The sequence below is a fragment of the Ovis aries genome, chromosome 4, assembly GCF_016772045.2.
Source record: "Ovis aries strain OAR_USU_Benz2616 breed Rambouillet chromosome 4, ARS-UI_Ramb_v3.0, whole genome shotgun sequence".
In the NCBI taxonomy this organism is placed as follows: Eukaryota; Metazoa; Chordata; class Mammalia; order Artiodactyla; family Bovidae; genus Ovis; species Ovis aries.
In genome coordinates, this window is record NC_056057.1 from 104,222,011 (window position 1) to 104,240,798 (window position 18,788).

Here is an 18,788-nt window from a genome sequence, read left to right on the forward strand (position 1 = left end):
TTCTTCCCTGGAGAATCCCCATGGACAGAGAAACCTGGCGGACTACAGTCTATGGGGTTGCAAAGAGTTGGACACGACTGAACGGCTAAGCACTGCATAGCACAGCAAGCATATACTAGGTGCTAGAGATGCAGAGAGAACGCACAATCCTGATCCTTAAGAAACTCAGTCTAAAAGAAGTATACCCACCGAAACACAGTAACATGTGATTGTTGTCTCAATAGGAACAAGCTACTGAGAGAGAAAATAAGGCAGTGGGAATGTCTGTATCCATATATAGGAGACACCTCCTTCCCCATTTGGGAGAAGCAACCAGAATGGATCCTAGAACTCAACAGCTACCAAGACGCCCAGACCTCTGCCATTTGTGTGGCACATGCAACGTATATCCAAGTACACAGAAGCCAAAGGACTGCTTTCCTTCTTCATGGCTTGATACACTTAAAAAGTTTCAAGCTAGTGGGCATTAAATCACAATATCTACTTTCCAACCACAAAAATGAACTTGTGATTTACTTTTGCTGTTATTCAGTCACTAAGTTGTGTATGACTCTGAGACCGCATGGACTGTGGCACGCCTGACCTCTCTGTCCTAGACTTTGAGACACTAGTTCCTAGACTTTGTTCAGACTTGTGTCCATTGAGTCGGTGATGCCATCCAACCATCTCATCCTCTGTCGTCCCCTTCTCCTCCTGCCTTCAACCTTTCCCAGCATTAGAGTCTTTTCCAGTGAGTTGGATCTTTGCATCAGATGGCCAAAGGATTGGAGTGTCAGCTTCAGCATCAGTCTTCCAATGACGATTCAGGGTTGATTTCCTTTAGGATTGACTGGTTTGATCTCTTTGCTGTCCAAGGGACTCTCAAGAGTCTTCTCTAGTGTCACAGTTTAAAAGTATCAATTCTTCAGCACTCAGCCTTCTTTATGGACTGACTCTCATATCCATACATGACTACTGGAAAAACTATAGCTTTGAGTATACAGACCTTTGTTGACAAAGTGATGTCTCTGCTTTTTAATACACTGTCTAATTTTTTCGTAGCTTTTCCAAGTAGCAAGCATCTTTTAATTTCACTGCAGTCACTGTCCACAGTGATTTTGGAGCCCAAGAAAAGAAAATCTGTCATTGTTTCCAGTTATTCCCTTCTATTTGCCATGAGGTGATGGGACCAGATGCTATGATCTTAGTTTTTACTAATTTTAGTGATTTACTAGTTCCTGTATTTATGACTCCCTTAATATGTCTTGCTGCTAAGCCACTTCAGTTGTGTCCGACTCTGTGTGACCCCATAGATGGCAGCCCACCAGGCTCCCCCGTCCGTGGGATTCTCCAGGCAAGAACACTGGAGTGGGTTGCCATTTCCTTCTCCAATGCATGAAAGTGAAAAGTGAAAGTGAAGTTGCTCAGTCGTGTCCGACTCTTCGCGACCCCATGGATTGCAGCCTACCAGGCTCCTCCGCCCATGAGATTTTCTAGGCAAGAGTACTGGAGTGGATCGCCATTTGCTAATATGACTTAGATAAATAGGTATCTTTCTTTCTTCTTCATCCTATAAAATACTTCTCAGGTTTGTATGTATTTTATGATAATGTTCAAACAGTCATCTGCTTATTTAGAGATGCTCTCAGAAAAGCAGAGCTGGAGACCTGATGATGTGCCCACAACCTGCCTCGACTCTGGAGGAATATGTGACATGATGAGGCAGCCACACACCAAAAGGATGTGTGAACACAGTCAGCTGATGCATGTGTATTGACTGTGTAGTGTATAGACAACCTTGCACTCTTTTCTGCATCAAACCCCTTCCTTGAAATAAAGTCTAGATGCCAAATACTAAAGGACTACCTTGGTGGTCGGGGCAAAAAGAGAAAAGGAAGCAGACACAGCAGGCCCACCACTCAGGCTACTGAACAAGGCAACACAGTTTACGAACCTCAGATATAGGAAAGCAGGAGGCTGCTAGGTGAACCTCAGGAGAGAGGGCAGTGGGAAACACAGATGTAAGCATCCATACAGCAAATTACAGAAGCATTTGATTTACTTCACCTTTGTGTGTGTGTGTGTATTGATTCATGTATTTATTTGGTCAGTTACTTCTACTGTGTTCAAGAAACAATTTGAGATAAATACCAAATAAATATATATATATACATATATATATATAACAAATAGAAGGCATTTAAGAGTAAAAGAAGGAATACCCTGGTGGTCCAGTGGTTAAGATTCCGTGCTTTCACTACAGAGGGTCTGGGTTTGATCCCTGGTCAGGGAACTGAAATCCCATAAGCTGTGCAGTCTGGTCAAAAAAAAAAGGAAGGCATGAGTAAAGTTAATACACAAAAATATGTACCAGAATTATGAAAAATGGGCCAGAAATCTACTTTCAAGCTTCCCACAAACCAAAGCAAAAAGGGAAATACAAGCAGATAAAAAACTCAGTCCATCTGTGTAAATGAACTCCTTATAGGGAAAAAAAACCTGGGATCTCTGTTGATGGGGTTCTGAATTGGGTTTCTGCATTATAACTTAGACATAGCTATATGTGTAACAAAAATTTCAAGGGAATCTTATTGTATCTCTAAATATGTATAAGTCTTTCCCACTATGTATAAAGTATACATATATACTATGTACAGTTAATTACATGAGCCCTTCCAATTTTCATTTCCTCCATAGACATATAATTATACCCTCCTTTGCTAGTTTTAAACTGAGAAGTAGCTATGAATATGATGGAGATGAGACATGTTATTCAAGTCTTAAAAATTAAAAGTGTATGTTAGGATGAAAATGTAGATAACAGCAACCTAAAGAACAATTACAAGGTACTATAAAAGCAATGAAATGATAGGATAGTATAGCTTATATTAATACGTTTACTGAGAAAATGTAACAGGGAAAACACTGTGGATGCGTCACACAGAAAAGGCTACATGGGGAAGTGCATCTTAAGATGAAACTTGAAGTACAGAATTTAACCACATAGAGAATAAGTCAATACTTATGTCCAATGAAGATAACATAAATGAAGGCTTGAATAATATTTACAGATGTTTAATCTTAACTTTAATTGTTCCTGCTACTGCTACTGCTAAGTCGCTTCAGTCGTGTCTGACTCTGTGGGACCCCATAGACGGCAGCCCATCAGGCTCCGCCGTCCCTGGGATTCTCCAAGCAAGAACACTGGAGTGGGTTGCCATTTCCTTCTCCATAATTATTCTTATTTACCTACTTTCATTTTTCTTTGAGAAACGGTATGACCCTTTTTGTAAACTTTAGCTTCATACTATGACCCAGGAATTCCACTCTTCAGTAAATGTTCAGGAGAGACTCTTGGATGTCCTTGGTGGTCTTGGGGTCAAGAATCTGTTGCCAGTGTGGGGGACATGGGTTCGATCCCTGTTCCAGGAAGATTCCACATGCCATGGTGCAGCTAACCTCGCGTGCCACAGTTATTGATGTCCAAGCACCTGGAGCCTGTACTCTGCAACAAGAGACACCTGTCATGTCAGGAAACACTTGGTGTGTGGCTCTCCCACTTGCGAAGAATTCTATTCCTGTTAGTAGACTTGTATTACCAAAAAAATTATGGTCAGTTTCTATTTTTAATTTCATCAATAAGAAATTTGGGGAGCTTTGTTTTCTCTCTTGTCATGTAAATAGCTACCGAATAGTCTCAATTTGCCTCTTGGGTCTGCAAAACCTAAAGTATTTACTGATTCTTTACAGAAAGAGTTCTTTGACTCCTGCCCTAGAATATTACCTTATTTTCCTCAGTGAAACTTTCAAGAAAGGTGTGGTTGCTTGAAAAAATTGTTGGGACTTCTCTGAGCTCCCATACTACACAATTACACTTACATGAAGTATCCAAAGCAGTCAAATTCATAGAAGCAGAAAGTTAAATGGTAGCTGCCAGAGGCAGGGAGGGAATTGTTTAATGGATACAGAATTTCTTGTTCTCCAAGATGAAAAAGTTCTGGAGTGTACATTATATATGGTGGCAGCAGTAGTTTGGTCACTAAACTGAAACTGTTAGTCACTCAGTTGTGTCTGATTCCTGTGATCCCACGGACTGTGCCCGCCAGGCTCCTCTGTCCATGGGATTTTCTAGGCAAGAATACTGGAGTGGGTTGTCATTTCCTTCTCCAGGGGATCTTCCCGACCTAGGAATCGAACCTGGGTGTCCTGTATTGCAGGCAGATGATTTACCAACTGAGCTATGAGGGGAGCCTGTATATTATATATAAAAGTTGTTAAAAGAGTAAATCCTAAGTGTGCTCATCACAAGGAAAAATATTTTTTTCTATTTCTTAATTTTTTTAATCTATGAGATGATGGATGTTCACTAAATTTGTGGTAATTCATGATGAAGTCAAATTATGCTGCATACTGTAAACTTCTACAGTGCTGCTGAACATCAACTGTCTCTCAATAAAACTAGAATAAAAAGTAAATAAAACATAAAAAAGTTCTGGAGATCTGTTCCAAAACAACATGAAGATACTTCTGAACTATACACTTAAAAATGATTAAGATCATCAACGTTATGCGATTTTTTAAATCACTATTTAAAAAAAGGAAAGGAATGTAAAAAGATATACCATACAAATAATAATCAAAAGCAAGCTGCAGTGTCTATATTAATAACCAGGCAAAGTAGACTTTAGCTTCCCTGGTAGCTCAGCTGGTAAAGAATCCACCTGCAAAGCAGGAGACCCCAGTTTGATTTCTGGGTCAGGAAGATCCCCTGGAGAAGGGATAGGCTACCCACTCCAGTATTCTTGGGCTTCCCTGGTGGCTCAGCTGGCAAAGAATCTGCCTGCAATGTGGGAGACCTGGGTTCAGTCCCTGGGTTGGGAAGATCCCCTGGAGAAGGGATAGGCTACCCACTCCAGTATTCTCACCTGGAGAATCCCATGGACTATATAGTTCATGGGGTCCCAAAGATTTGGACACAACTGAGCAACTTTCACTTTCACTTCAAAGTAGACTTCAGACCAAAGAGCCCACAGAAACCACTCAAATCATTAGCCTTGTTTTTGGACTGACTCTTGATGTTGCTCCCAATATCTTAGCTCCTTGAACAACTGTTCTTGACACAAGGCTGATTTATTCTATTTGCATACATTTTTCATTGACTGCTACAAGCAAACACAGTTTAATTAACTCTCCATTGGTAAATGGCTTTCCTTGCTTGACTAACAAATGAGCCACTCAGAAACCACTGCAGCCTCATTTTCACATTTTATTTTTGTGAAGAAATTCCGCTGTGATGAAACATCATTTTAAATTTTCCTATGTTTTCAAACTTTGCTTTCCTGTGAGCTGGAAATAGTGTGGGGACTGCTTAATCTGGAAATGTGACCTATTGTGTTGTTCTAGAATTATTACACTGTCATTACATAATAACCATGAAGCTTTGACATCTAATTTGACACAAAATAATTCACACTCCAGTTCAGTTCAGTCGCTCAGTCGTGTCCGACTTTGCAACCCCATGAATTGCAGCACGCCAGGCCTCCCTTTCCATCACCATCTCCTGGAGTTCACTCAGACTCACGGCCATCTAGCCATCTCATCCTCGGTCGTCCCCTTTGCCTCCTGCTCCCAATCCCTCCCAGCATCAGAGTCTTTTCCAATGAGTCAACACTTCGCATGAGGTGGCCAAAGTACTGGAGCTTCAGCTTTAGCATCATTCCTTCCAAAGAAATCCCAGGGCTGATCTCCTTCAGAATGGACTGGTTGGATCTCCTTGCAGTCCAAGGGACTCTCAAGAGTCTTCTCCAACACCACACTTCAAAAGCATCATTCTTCGGCGCTCAGCCTTCTTCACAGTCCAACTCTCACATCCATACATGACCACAGGAAAAATCATAGCCTTGACTAGACGGACCTTAGTCGGCACAGTAATGTCTCTGCTTTTGAATATACTATCTAGGTTGCTCATAACTTTTCTTCCAAGGAGTAAGCATCTTTTAATTTCATGGCTGCAATCACCATCTGCAGTGATTTTGGAGCCCCCCAAAAATAAAGTCTGACACTGTTTCCACTGTTTCCCCATCTATTTCCCATGAAGTGATAAAGGCTCCAATATCAAGGGTGAAGACTCACTGGGGTTTCTCTAACTATCAAGTTTGTAGATCCTGATTATATGTTAAAGAAAGGGGAAATGACCACAAGGTGGGTCTACCAACCAGCAGACCCAAAGTAAGATGGACTTGGACCAGGGCTACACTTATTACTTGGTTCCCAGACTCCAAAGCTGTACCAAAAGGGCAAGGGTACATCCTGGGTCTCTGTATCAATGTCAACTAGGACTTTGAGTCTCCCAGTCCTCAGAAAAGTCAAGTATTCCTCAGTTTACTGTCATCTGAGTAAATGGCCATAGGTCCTTTTGGGAAAAGGACTGGGGAAATCATGAAATGTATGTTTTTTACAGTTCGATGGTTTTGACAAATGTATACAGTCATTAGTTCAGTCACTCAGTCGTGTTCGACTCTTTGTGACCCCATGGACTGCGGCACCCCAGGCCTCCCTATCCATTACCAACTCCCAGAGTTTACTCAAACTCATGTCCATTGAGTTGGTGATGCCATCCAACCATCTCATCCTCTGTCATTGCCTTCTCCTCCCGCCTCCAATCTTTCCCAGCATCAGGGTCTTTTCAAATGAGTCAGCTCTTCACATCAGGCGGCCAAAGTATTGGAATTTCAGCTTCAGCATCAGTCCTTCCAATGAATAAAATATGTATGTTATATATAGATTTGTTAATGTATATATGATTTTTTTGGTATAAAAAAGCTATTTTAAAAAAAGAATAGAGAGGACTTCCCTGGTGGTGTCAGTGGTTATGATTCTCTGTTTCCAATGCAGGGGGTGTAAGTTCAATCCCTGGTTGGGGAACTAAGATTCCACATGCTGCAAGGTGCAGCCAAAATAATAATAAAATAAAAAATAGAAATAAAAAAGAATCCCAGATTTAAGTTCATGCTCACCTGCTATGGTTGCAACAACTGTTTGGAAACCGGCATGAGACCTGGGCAACTGTCCAGTGTGTCAGTGGAACTAAAAAAGATAATTACCGGAACATTGGTGACGAAGAGAACTAAAGCTTATAACGGAAGAAGGTTGGCACAGGTTGCAGACAAATATCCAAAAATCAAATTGATAAATGGCCTTGGACTTCTCAGTAGCAACTCTGGAAGCTTTAAAACAGTGTTGCAAAGCCTTAAGAATTCTGAGGAAAAACTGTTTCCAACTAGAAACTGTCATCCAAGTATACAGTAGAACAAATGTCTTTTCAGACATGTATTTAATTTCATAAAATTAGCTCCTGAATTTTGTGCTTTACTATCTGTTCTTGTATTTCCCTATTTTTCTATTAGGTTATTGTGTGCATGCATGCTGTCTCTTCGGTCGTGTCTGACTGTTTGCAACCCTATGGACTGTAGCCCGCCAGGCTCCTCTATCCATGGGATTCTCCAGGTAAGAATACTGGAGTGAGGTGCATTCCCTTCTCTAGGGGATCTTCCTGACCCAGGGATCGAACCCGCTTCTCCTGAGGCTCCTGCACTGCAAGCAGATTCTTTACCACTGAGCTGCCAGGGTACTGTTGTTGTTTCTCCTTGATTATTATCAGGGAAATTCACCCTTCGTGGAACGTGTTATAATTGTTTCTTTCCTATTTGTCTTTTGACTAAGGCTGTTTTTCTTTCATGAAATTTATTTTAAATAGTCAAAATTATCCATCATAATTGGAAAGGCCTTTCCTAGTGTGAGTTTTTAAAAACATCTCAGCTGATTACTTCTAAAGTTTATTTCTTTTTTTTACATTTAAAATTTTGATTCACTATGTATTTATCCTTTTGAAAGGTGTGAAATAAAATTTTATTCTTGTCTCAGATTGGTCTCTTACCTCTTTCCCCATCTTGCTCACTGTGCTCCAGCCACTCTGACCTTTTGTCCCACTCACTCCCTACACAGACCTTTTGCATTTGCTTTTCTTTCTCAGTGATACTCTGCCTTTGGATCTTCCCAAGACATTTTAGTCGTAAACCTGTCATCCTCAGAGAGGATTAACATAAAAAGGACTAACATGACACTGAACTGTCTTTAAATCTACCTATTCATGTTAATTCTATTTGTCTCTGCTATTACCAATTAAGATTTTCCTATTTAACTCCACAAAGCAGCTGTTTTAAGCTTATTGCTAAATTCATTCTGGGGAAGACAGAGATTTGGGGACAATCCTGCTGCTCTGCCTCTAGGACAGAACATTAAGGGAAAGGCATTAAATTAAGGATCAGATTGACCCGCCCTTTCTCTATAAGTACACTTCTCCAGAAGTGTATGTTTATGGCACCCTGGACAGAACATTGATCCTCAACCTGAGACTTGAAAGTCTGTAAAGTTATCAAAATTGCTGTGAAGATGTTTTAGTAATTATCCATTAAAAAGGTATGAGTAGCTTGATCTCACAGGATATTTTGTAGATAACAAAGAATGCCTGCGCTCACAGCCGCTATGTTGGCTTCATTTGTGGCTCAGCTGGTAAAGAATCAACCTGCAATGCGGGAGAGCTGGGTTAGATCTCTGGGTTGGGAAGATCCCCTGGAGAAGGGACTGGCTACCCACTCCAGAATTCTGGCCTGGAGAATTCCATGGACTCTATGGTCCATGGGGTCGCAAAATGTTGGACACGACTGAGGGACTTTCACTTCACAGCGTTACAGTTAGATAACATGAGTATCTGACACATTTTAGGTAATCTAGTATTTTAGACAAAGATATTTTGATTTTGAATGAGAATTGACTTAGACCTCTTCCCAGCTTCTTTAAATGACCTCAAAACTAGGATTCTCATATTAGCAGTTGAGAGCTGGGAGGGAACATCAGAACGATCGATTCCAACACCATCTTTATACAATATGAAAGTAATAATATGAAAGCAAAAAACCCAGAACCTACTCATAATTCGTCTACGACATCACACTGATTCAAAGTCATCCATAGGTGTCAACACTGTTAACTTGGTTAATGGAATTAACAGAAGGCGTGGAGGGCAAGCTCTCAGATTTGTTTTCTATTAAATGTATTATTAATCAAATGGACCGTAACCCTCATTCTTTTAAAGGTGAATTTCAATTAGTTTATGACAGGTGTGCCTGTGAGTCGTTTCCAACTAAGGCTCCTCTCCTACCAGAAATGGGTCATGTAGCATTCCACTTTCGAGAGTCTCATAAAATACCAACACACTCTGTTGAGAAGGGTTTTTTTTGTAAATTAAACAGCTTAGACTTTATGAATGAGTTCAGAAGTGTTCATTGGCTGGTTCAATTTCCCAACTGCAAAACGTTACTGGGCATTTTATGACCCTGTGACACAATCCCCGGCGCAGTCCGACCGAAAGAAAAAAAAGAGGAGTCGGTTTAGGAAAGGGAGGCCTGTGGGAGTAAACGCCGCGCTTTGCGCAAGGAAGCCGCAGGGTGAGTCAGGTTGGAGTTAGCCATTTCCCTTCTTCCCCTGACATTTCGGGCAGCCGGGCGCTGGGCGGGCAGACACCGAGGCTGGTGTTTGCGGCCTTCTACTCTTTCCCCGCATTGGCCTTGACTAACCAGCTGACAACCCCAACTCTCTAGATGCGACAGAGAGACAGAGAGAGACAGAGAGACAGAGAGACAGAGAGACAGAGAGAGAGAGAGAGACGACCCGGCGCCATAGCTAGGTCGGTCCCAGGCACATCTCCACGCTCGCCACTGAGCGCCCCTCGGGTTTCCAGGTGCGAACAGGAAGCTTCTCGCTTACTCCCAGACCCCTCCCCTTTAGGAAGGGCGCAGACAGCGTCTCTGTTTCCGTGGAAACCGGTCCTGCCATGATGTCACTTCCGCTGACCTGTCTGGACTCCAGACTGTTGGGAGGAAAAGAGGAAAACTGAGCCATAGCCACGACGGTGGATGCGAGCGTCTCCTGCCTGCGCATGCGCCCGCTCGGCGGCCTGCTTCTATTTATGTGGGGGATCCAACATGGCGGCTGCGGCGACCCTGGCGATGGCGGTGGAGCCCGTCAGAACATAGTGGCGGGGAAGGGGGCACAGTCCGCACTCACGGTGGCGTCGGCGGAGACGGCTGAGGGTGGTGGAGGGAAGAAAAGCTACAGAGAGCAAAAGGAAAGGCAGGCAGGCAAACAACTCGGTGTAGAACCGAGCGCCGGCTCGAGCGAAGGCAGAGGGCCAGAACAGTGGGGATGGCGGAGCCACGCAGAGTAGCGTTTATTAGCTTGTCACCGGTGAGGCGGCGCGAGGCCGAGTTCCCGGGGGCCGAACGCGAGCCCGAGTATCCTCGCGAGCCTCCCCGGCTGGAACCGCAGCCGTACCGCGAGCCGGCCCGGACGGAGCCGCCGGCCCCGCGGGAGGTTGCCCCCAGGTCGGAGGCGCAGCCCCCGCCGCGGGAGAAGCCGCTCCCTCAGCGCGAGGTCAGCCGCGCCGAGCCGCCCATGTCGCTGCAGCGCGAGCCCCCGCGGCCCGAGCCGCCGCCACCGCCGCTCCCGCAGTTGCACTTGCAGCCGCCCCCGCCGCGGGAGTCGACTTCCCGGGCCGAGCCGCAGCCGAGGCCGCCGAGGGAGACGGTGCGCCTGGAGCTGGTGCTCAAAGATCCCACCGACGAGAGCTGCGTGGAGTTCAGTTACCCGGAGCTGTTGCTGTGTGGAGAACAACGGGTACAGAAGATCCCTCCCTCATCCCCCAGACCCCGGGAGCCTCGAGACCAGACCCGTGCGCCTCCCCCCAGTGGTTTGCACCTTCCGACGCCCACCTTGCGCGTCTCGGGTCTCTGCAGAGGGTGGCTGGAAGGGGCAGGGGCCGAGCGGGTGTGCTTTCCTCTGCTCCCCTGGGTTGGCCGAGGCTCCTACCCGCTCCACCGACCATCCTCCCCTACCCCCCGCATCCTGCTCTCGCTCCCGCTCCAGACGCTGTTCGGATCTGGCTTTCCCCTGCACCTTTCGAAACCTCAGGTTTCCTCTCTGCCTTCCACAAAAAAACCTGGGGCCCCTGCAAGTTGCGTTGTTGGGTTTTGCTTGCGGACCTCCAGCAGTCGTTTCGGTAGAAAGGAAGAGAAAACCTGGGGGACACGCCCCCCAGTGTGAAGCAGAGACATTGTGTAACCCCTCCAGGATCATCCTCACCTTCGTCGCTGTTTGTTGTTGTGAGCGCTGAGATGTGCTTCTGAGCGTGGGGTATTTTTCTTAATTGAAGGGGATTTAAAAGTAATCTAAACATTTTCAGACTAAGGATTCCACTTTAGGAATGAAGGATACCTGGGCTAGTTATCTGGTTCCTTATTTTTCTCTTTCGTGTTGATATTGGTAAACCTTTTAAGCTTTGTTTTCTCTAGTGTTCATGCAGCAATTGAATGGAAGGGTGTCTCGTTTTATTTGGTGCTTACCATCATATTCTTATTTGAGTGTACATATCATTAGTTTATTGGTCCTAGTTGAAGGATATTGCACTTGGCCATTGTGATTTTTGGATGATGAAAATAATGTTAGCTTTGAATTTCTAAAAACTTTGTTAAAAATACCTAGGTATGCCTTTGGTGGAACTGGTGAACAATAGAGATAGAAGAGGGGCTTGTTGGTAGCTGTAATTTTTATTGTTGGTTGGTGATATTCAGAAGTCGGCTAGAAAGGGAAATGACGGGTTAAGAGTAATAAGAACAATTTCTTCTGTTGTTTAGAGACTATTCTGTTTATTAGGTTTTGCTTTAGCACCCGTCTAATGGACCCCAGGACCCCAGAAGTCACTTGTTTTATTTTCATCCTCGATTTTCTTTATAGTTGAAATGAATAACTTAGTTTAAAAATAGCATATTAAACAATGTCACTAGATTTTGTTGTAAAGCCAGCCAATCTTTTGATCATTATTTACAAATACTATTGTGTGATCAAATCATTACTAAATGTTTGCAACCAAAATGAATTGTTAAGGATAGAGATCATTTTGGTCATTTCCACACAGCATTTTGTCCTCACTTTAGTGCCCTTGTTATTCATAAAGTGATCACATATTTTTCCTCCAAAGAATTTTGAGAATATTGAACTGAAGCATTTTTTCAAAAAATTGTGCTATATTTGATCTTCTAATCTATAAAAGGCTTGCAGTTGTACTCCCTAATCTACTTCATAAATTATAGGTGATTATATTGGGGAAAAAAATACATGATAATGACATTTACTGATTTCTCACTGTGTGCTAAACACAGTTCTAATTGTGGCTTGTGGAGTTTAGTCCAGCAGAACTGCATGAGAAAAAACCTTCATCCCCATTTTACAAAGAGGCGGCTGGTTCCCAGAGTGCTTATATGTCATCTTATTAGTACTTTTTCCCAAATGCTAGTACAAGTTCTTAGTAAAAACAGAATTCTTACAATTAACTCATATAGTATAAATTTAGAAAGTCCTGCCCAATTGAGCTGAAAAAAAGAATTATAGTAGAAATACAAAGACCTCTGTTATGATCTTTATGCTATAATATTCATGGGATGATAGACTAATAATAGATATGTATCTTTTAATTATGAAGTTGATTTTGACACCCTACCCTATTAATTTGATAGTATCAGAACTAATAATTTCATGTACTAGGAGAAAGGTGAATAATTCATTTAATTTTTCTTTTACACTATCAATTTATGGTGTATTAGTCTAGTTATCTTGTACATTCAGCCATATATCATTTGACATATTCCACTGAACCAAAATATCCATTGTTTATACATATAGTGTGCCTTTGCAACAAATATTTGCCAGATTTTCCTATGATTATTTCCAGTGAACATATTTATTACATAAGGAAGTATAGAAAACACCTTTCTAAATGAAGTTGTCACATTTCCATGAAAGGAAATCCTGGGAAGAGAAACCAGGAAAAGGCAAAATGTAAGCAGTAGAATTAATCTGCAAAGAGATTCCCAGCTTTGGTTTTTCTTCCCCTCAGGAGAAGTCCAGTTTATTTTCAATGATGATGGAATATTTTCAAAGTAGTTTTTAAATTTTGTGATGATTTACTGGCTAAGTCGTGTCCGACTATTTCGACCTCATGGATTGTAGCCTGCCAGGCTCCTCTGTCCATGGAATTCTCTAGGCAAGAATACTGGAGTGGGTTGCCATTTCCTCCAGGGGATCTTCCTGACCCAGGAATAGAACCCAGGTCTCCTGCATTGCAGGTAGATTCTTTACCCACTGAGCTATGAGGGAAGCCCTCATTTTACCTTATTGTAATTGAACAACATACTGTGTAGCAGGGGAAGGAAAAGAGATCTTGTAAAATTAAAAGAAGAAAACTTTCTGCAATATTGGGATAGCTATTACCCAGTAAGACTTTACTTGATAGATATGTAAGTATAAAAAACCTGTTACATGTGAATACAATCAGTACTGGGGTGAATTTAAACCATCTTTCATAAATACACAGCAGTAAAACCCCTATTAACTAAATGCAGTCAGGAATTTTTCTAAACTTACTTTTTATTTATAAGGGAAAACATAATCAAATGAGCAGGTGTTGGCAAAATACGGAAAACAAAACCCGCTCTAGTTGTCAGAACACAGATTAGCTAAACCCTTAACCTTGTCTGCGGGAGTATTGATCCTGGTTGAGGTGGAGGCATTGTAATCACCTCTATCCTGAAAGAGTAATTTGTTCACCTTTTCTGGCTCAGGGGAATTGATACACAAGAAATCCTTTTTTAACTCTTAGTAAACCAGAAAATCACTTAACCAGAAAACGTCTTTCCATAAACATGATTAATTGAGCATTTTGTATAAAAATAAATTATTACAATGGTAATGTGATTATACCGTTCCCAGAGAACTCTGTGTTATTCCATTATTTGTCATACTGCATATTTTGGATAACATATATGAAACCTCTTCTGAAAATGGTGTTAATTAACATCAAAGGGAAGAATCGTTGCGTCAGTTTTGCCTATGGGTTGATCGGTTATTTTGGTATTTACTAATTATTAGGTCTTTTCACCCGAAAAATGTAAAGCTTAGAGCCTTAATTTTGAAAGCAAGTCAGTTTCCTTAAATTTACTTTTATAGATTATGATGAGTAAATAAGTGATTTAATTTTGCTGCCCATATAAAAATCCACATATAAAATATTTGATAATGGTATATGAGGTGATTCTTATTTAAAATATCTATTTGTGTGTTTATATTTGCTCATACAGAAATGGGTCAGGTCAGTAGTGAGATGTAGTATTTGGGCTCCATCGTGATATAAGGGGAACAGTTTATAATGGCAAGGGTGGTTGTTTACTGTCCGTAACTCTAATCTCATGTTAAGGCTATCTCCTGAACATGCCTAGTGCTTCTTGTTTCATTACCTTTCTGCTTGCTTGCTTGCTTTTTTTGTTTCTTTCGTTTATGTTTTGTTTCTTTCCTTTCTTGTTTCATCACCTTTCTGCTGCTTTGTTTGCTTCAGGTCATATTTATATTTTCCTTTGATAACTCCTGTTGGGATAAAGGACTGTACATGTTATTTAATATAATAGATACTTTTCAAAATTGATTTAAAAGTTCCTTTAAGCTTTAAAATGTATCCTTTCATTCTAATGCCTCCTAAGTATGATGAATCGTTTTGTATTCATTCTGTCCATATTTTTCGATTAATCATGTCTCAGCCTTTATAGCCAGGATGAAATATCTTGGTTTCAAAGTTCGCAAAATGTCATCCCTTCTACATTTTTTCTTGACCTTCAGGGCAAATCTGTGTCTAATATTTCAGCTGTATTGTACTTTCATTTTAATTACTGCTTGAAGATGGTACGTCAGTTAAAGCATCTAGCCTTTTTTTCCCATGAACTTTATAGTCAGTTCATAATTAGATAATATGTAGCTCCTTGTTTTTTTTTTTTATATATTGGATTATATCTATATATATATATGAAGTGTGTCTGTGAAATAGTAAGCTTGAGTAAAAGATGTGATGTGTCTTCTTGTTTATTTTGATCACTAGGTGGTAAATGCTGGATCCTGGCTGTATGTTTTGAACTGTGCTTTATAGTAGATTTTAACTCTTCCTGCTAAAAGGAAGCCTTGATAATCTAATCTGTAGCTATTGAACTTTTCTGCCTTGTTCAGAAGTCGTATGAATTTCTTGAATGGATATTCATTGACAGGATGTAGATGATACAGAGCTTATCTATGCTTGGCCTCAGCAAAAAGCTATAGCAGCTACAGATATTCCAGTGCTAACTCAGGGCAGATGATTAAATGATGATTGTAATAAACTTTTAAAAGCAAAAGAATTTCTGACCAAATTGGTTAATCTTTGTTGGGAAGTTATCAAAGTACAGTTATAGGTGTTTTGTTTTTTTTTTAACCTAATTTTCTTGGGTTTCTTTGGCCTTTTTATTTTGGATAGGGTAACCATAGATCATTTTGTGACTGAAGACAATTTGAATTGTTGAGTTTTTAACTGTTGAAAAACTTTAAAATGTGTGACTCCATTAAAACTGCAAATATTTTTGCTATAAACACATTTCTTTCTAGTTTTTTTTTAATTTTTAAATTTTTTTAAAAAAAAATTATTTTTATTTATTTATTTGGCTGCACCGGGTGTTAGTTGCAGCACGTGGGATCTTCTATCTTCAGTTGCATGTGGGATCTTTAGTTGCCGCATGTGAACTCCTAGTTATAGCATGTGGGCTCTAGTTCCCTGGCCAGGGAACGAACCTTGGGCCCCCTGCATTGGGAACTCAGAGTCTTAGCCGCTAGACTACCAGGGAAGTCCCTTAATTTTTAAATTTTTTAAAAATTAAAATGGATTTTTCAAATCAAGTGTGGTTGATTTACAGTGGTTTTTTTTAAGTTACTTTTTAATGCTTCTAATTTATTTGTTAATATTTGGAAAAATTGACTCATTTACTAAATTTTAAAGATATAGTCAACTCTAATTGAAGTAATACTAATACTTCTGTTTCTTTTACCATTCACTTTGAATCAGAAAAAGCCTGTTTACACAGAAGATCCGTTCAGTGATGATCATCAAGAGAGGCAAGAAGTGGAAATGTTGGCTAAGAAGTTTGAAATGAAATATGTGAGTATAATAAACTTCACTGAGGTAATTTTATCCTGTTGGCCTTTTTTTTTTTCCTTGTGACTGGTTGGGAGGGCTTATGACATCCATTGCTCACATTATCTTGTTCTAATAAATTTAACCCAGATAAATGGTTAGATGATCAAATAAAGATGCTGATAGGTATGTGGTGGCTATAGTAGTAACTGTCATTTCTTGTACTCCTGGAGTTTAGGCAGTTTGCTTATCATTATCTGCAATCCTTGTAATAGCACTGCAAGGTAAGTGACATTGACCACATTTACAGATGAGGAAACAGGTCTGTGCTTAAGGTTAAATAACTGATCTAAGGTCACATGTACTGATGGCAGAAATGAGACTGCGTTTCCAGGTCTGTTTTAGCTTAATCCTTTGCTCTTTCCACTGCCATTGAGAACACTGCTTTAATTCCTTTGGTATAGTAGTTCTTAGCCTTCCTGCCTCTTAAGTGTTTAAGAGATTTTGAATGTGTGTCCTTCTAGGCCACTTACAGGATCAATCAGAAGCAGCATGAAATTTCTTTATAAGTGCCTTGTCTACCTTAAAAATCTGTGTGCATTTTATAAACTGTGCCACAATAGATTAGTATTTTTTTAATATAAAAATAAATTTGAATTTCCTGATTGTGAAGTTGCTTACTATTATTCTCAATTTTTCTGGTGTAATTGACTTTGTTGGAAAATCCCTCCCATACCCTTCCCATGTTTATTCTATGGCTTTAACTACCCCTGTCTTGTTGCTCAGACCTGACCCAAGAGAAGCAAGACCTTACCTGTCTTGTGGTTCCTCTGAGAGCACTGAAAAGTATCTCACAGAGACAGGATATCAGTTCACGCTAGCCCTGTCATTCGTGTTATCTTCAAAATGCAGTTAGGGTGGCTGTAGTAGTAACTGTCATTTCTTGGTGATCTTGGTGAACACTTGTTGGCTCTTTGTGGTAATGAGGAAGCAGTTTGAGGGGAGGAAAATAGATGAGAATGTTTTGAAATGTGGGTCAGGTTCTAGGTCATACTTTGCCAGCTGCTAATTGTATCCATTGGTGACTTTATTTAACCTCTTTGTGCCAAAGTTTTCTTCCCTGTAAATTTGAGTTCAGATTTTTCACACCCTTCTCTGGCTCTGTAGTCTGCAGCTGTATAATATCTTGAGGGGTGAACTGATGGAAAGAATAGCCAAAGTTGTTACACTGATTTGCAGTGTTAATTATAATGCAGTGTTCTCAGATTATAAATCCTGAAATACCTATCCATAATTTTTCTACAAATTAATAAATACTTTGGTTAAATTTAGTGTTTTAATCAGCTAGTCCATTTTACATGGTTCAAATTCAAAAGTATGGAATGAAAAATCTTCCATTTATTCTCTTGTCCACCCACCTAATCTCATTTCCGATAGGCAAATAGTGTTCTTGAGTGTCCTTCCCAAAGATATTTTATGTGTATCTTTATACATTATTCCTTCCCCTGCCACCACCCTTTTACACATATTGCAGAATACATGATTCTGCTCTTTGCTTTGTTCATTTCCTATATCATGGAGATTTTTTTCCATATCCAGGCAAAGGGAGCTTTCTCTCTTTTTCAAAGCTGCATGGTATTCCGTTGTATGGAAATATCACAGTTTATTTAACTAGTCCCCCACATAATTGCAAAATTGTTTCCGAAAATTTGCTTTTCTAATAGTGCTATAGTAAATTTAGTAGCATGCCATTTCATACTTCTTCAAGTTTATCTGTAGAACAAATTCCTAGAAGGGGATTTTTTAGGTCAAAACATTTATGCATGTATATTTTTGGTATATACAGTATTATCAAATTAGGAGTTTCAATTATTAGTTTCTACTCCCTCCAACACTCTTATTAAAATGTTTTTTCCCCCCATGGGTTATAAAACCAAGGGTTACAATTGCCCTTTGGAAATGGAAGATTCCCAGCATATCCTATAAGGAAGGAACCTCATAGTTTCCATTAAATCTTATTGGGGATCTTTTAGATAGTTCTTGGCATAGAAAAACCAGTGTCCAGAAGAAGTTGGTTGTTGTGTAAAATTGTTTTATGTGATTAGGATATACTCAAGCACTGTCGTTTTGCAAGGATAAAATGTTGCTCTTGTTATCATTGAATTTAACGGACTATATTTCTTCTCTAGTTTTTTATTTTGACTGCTGACTCTTTTATTTCATTCTAAGTAGAGATTTAAAATATTCTGCCTCATCAAGGTTTTATGTACATAGATCTAAAAGCATGCCATGAATATCATAACAGTGAATGTTAAGTATGCATATTATTACAAGTTATTTGGAACCTTTTAAGAAAATCGTCAGACTCTTAAGTGACCTGTGAGAAGATATCTTGTCCAGCTCTAGGCTCCAGGCTCCACGAAAGATCACTCTTAAACAGCAGATTTTTATTGGTGTTTAAAGACAGTATATGCAGATGTCTATATGTATATTTATACATGTATGACAATTGTTTATATAAGTACCATATGTATATTTATATTTTAACTAAAAGAAAATCTTTTAGATATTTGCAAAATGTTAACCCACCAAAGTTCGATTACTTTTTGTGCATATTACAAAAAGATGACTTATAAACCTTTTGAGGTTTATAAAACACAAATAAAACTTGTATCCCTAGCTACCTTTTCGTCTTACTTTTTTTCCCCCTAAG

General features: G+C 40.2%; 1 protein-coding gene and 1 long non-coding RNA gene across 7 annotated transcripts in view; one reads left to right on the forward strand and one right to left on the reverse strand.

Moving 5' to 3' along the window:
* Nucleotides 1–5,225: 5,225 nt before the first annotated feature.
* Nucleotides 5,226–10,923, reverse strand: LOC132659767 (uncharacterized). The gene is made up of 2 exons (XR_009600545.1): nucleotides 10,809–10,923; nucleotides 5,226–9,907 (listed from the first exon to the last, which is right to left on the reverse strand). It is a non-coding gene; the product is annotated as an uncharacterized LOC132659767 (long non-coding RNA).
* UBN2 (ubinuclein 2) overlaps nucleotides 10,007–18,788 on the forward strand; it is a 79,006-nt gene continuing 70,224 nt past the window's right edge. For 5 of the 6 annotated variants that reach the window (XM_042248893.2, XM_060415141.1, XM_015095402.3 and 2 more), the window contains exons 1-2: nucleotides 10,007–10,713; nucleotides 16,007–16,099. In XM_042248893.2, coding sequence (XP_042104827.1) covers nucleotides 10,243–10,713; nucleotides 16,007–16,099 — 564 coding nt within the window. In that variant the 5' untranslated portion in view covers nucleotides 10,007–10,242. Of the gene's footprint in view, nucleotides 15,704–15,785; nucleotides 16,100–18,788 lie in introns of all 6 variants that reach the window. The other variant, XM_060415143.1, reaches the window with a different exon arrangement.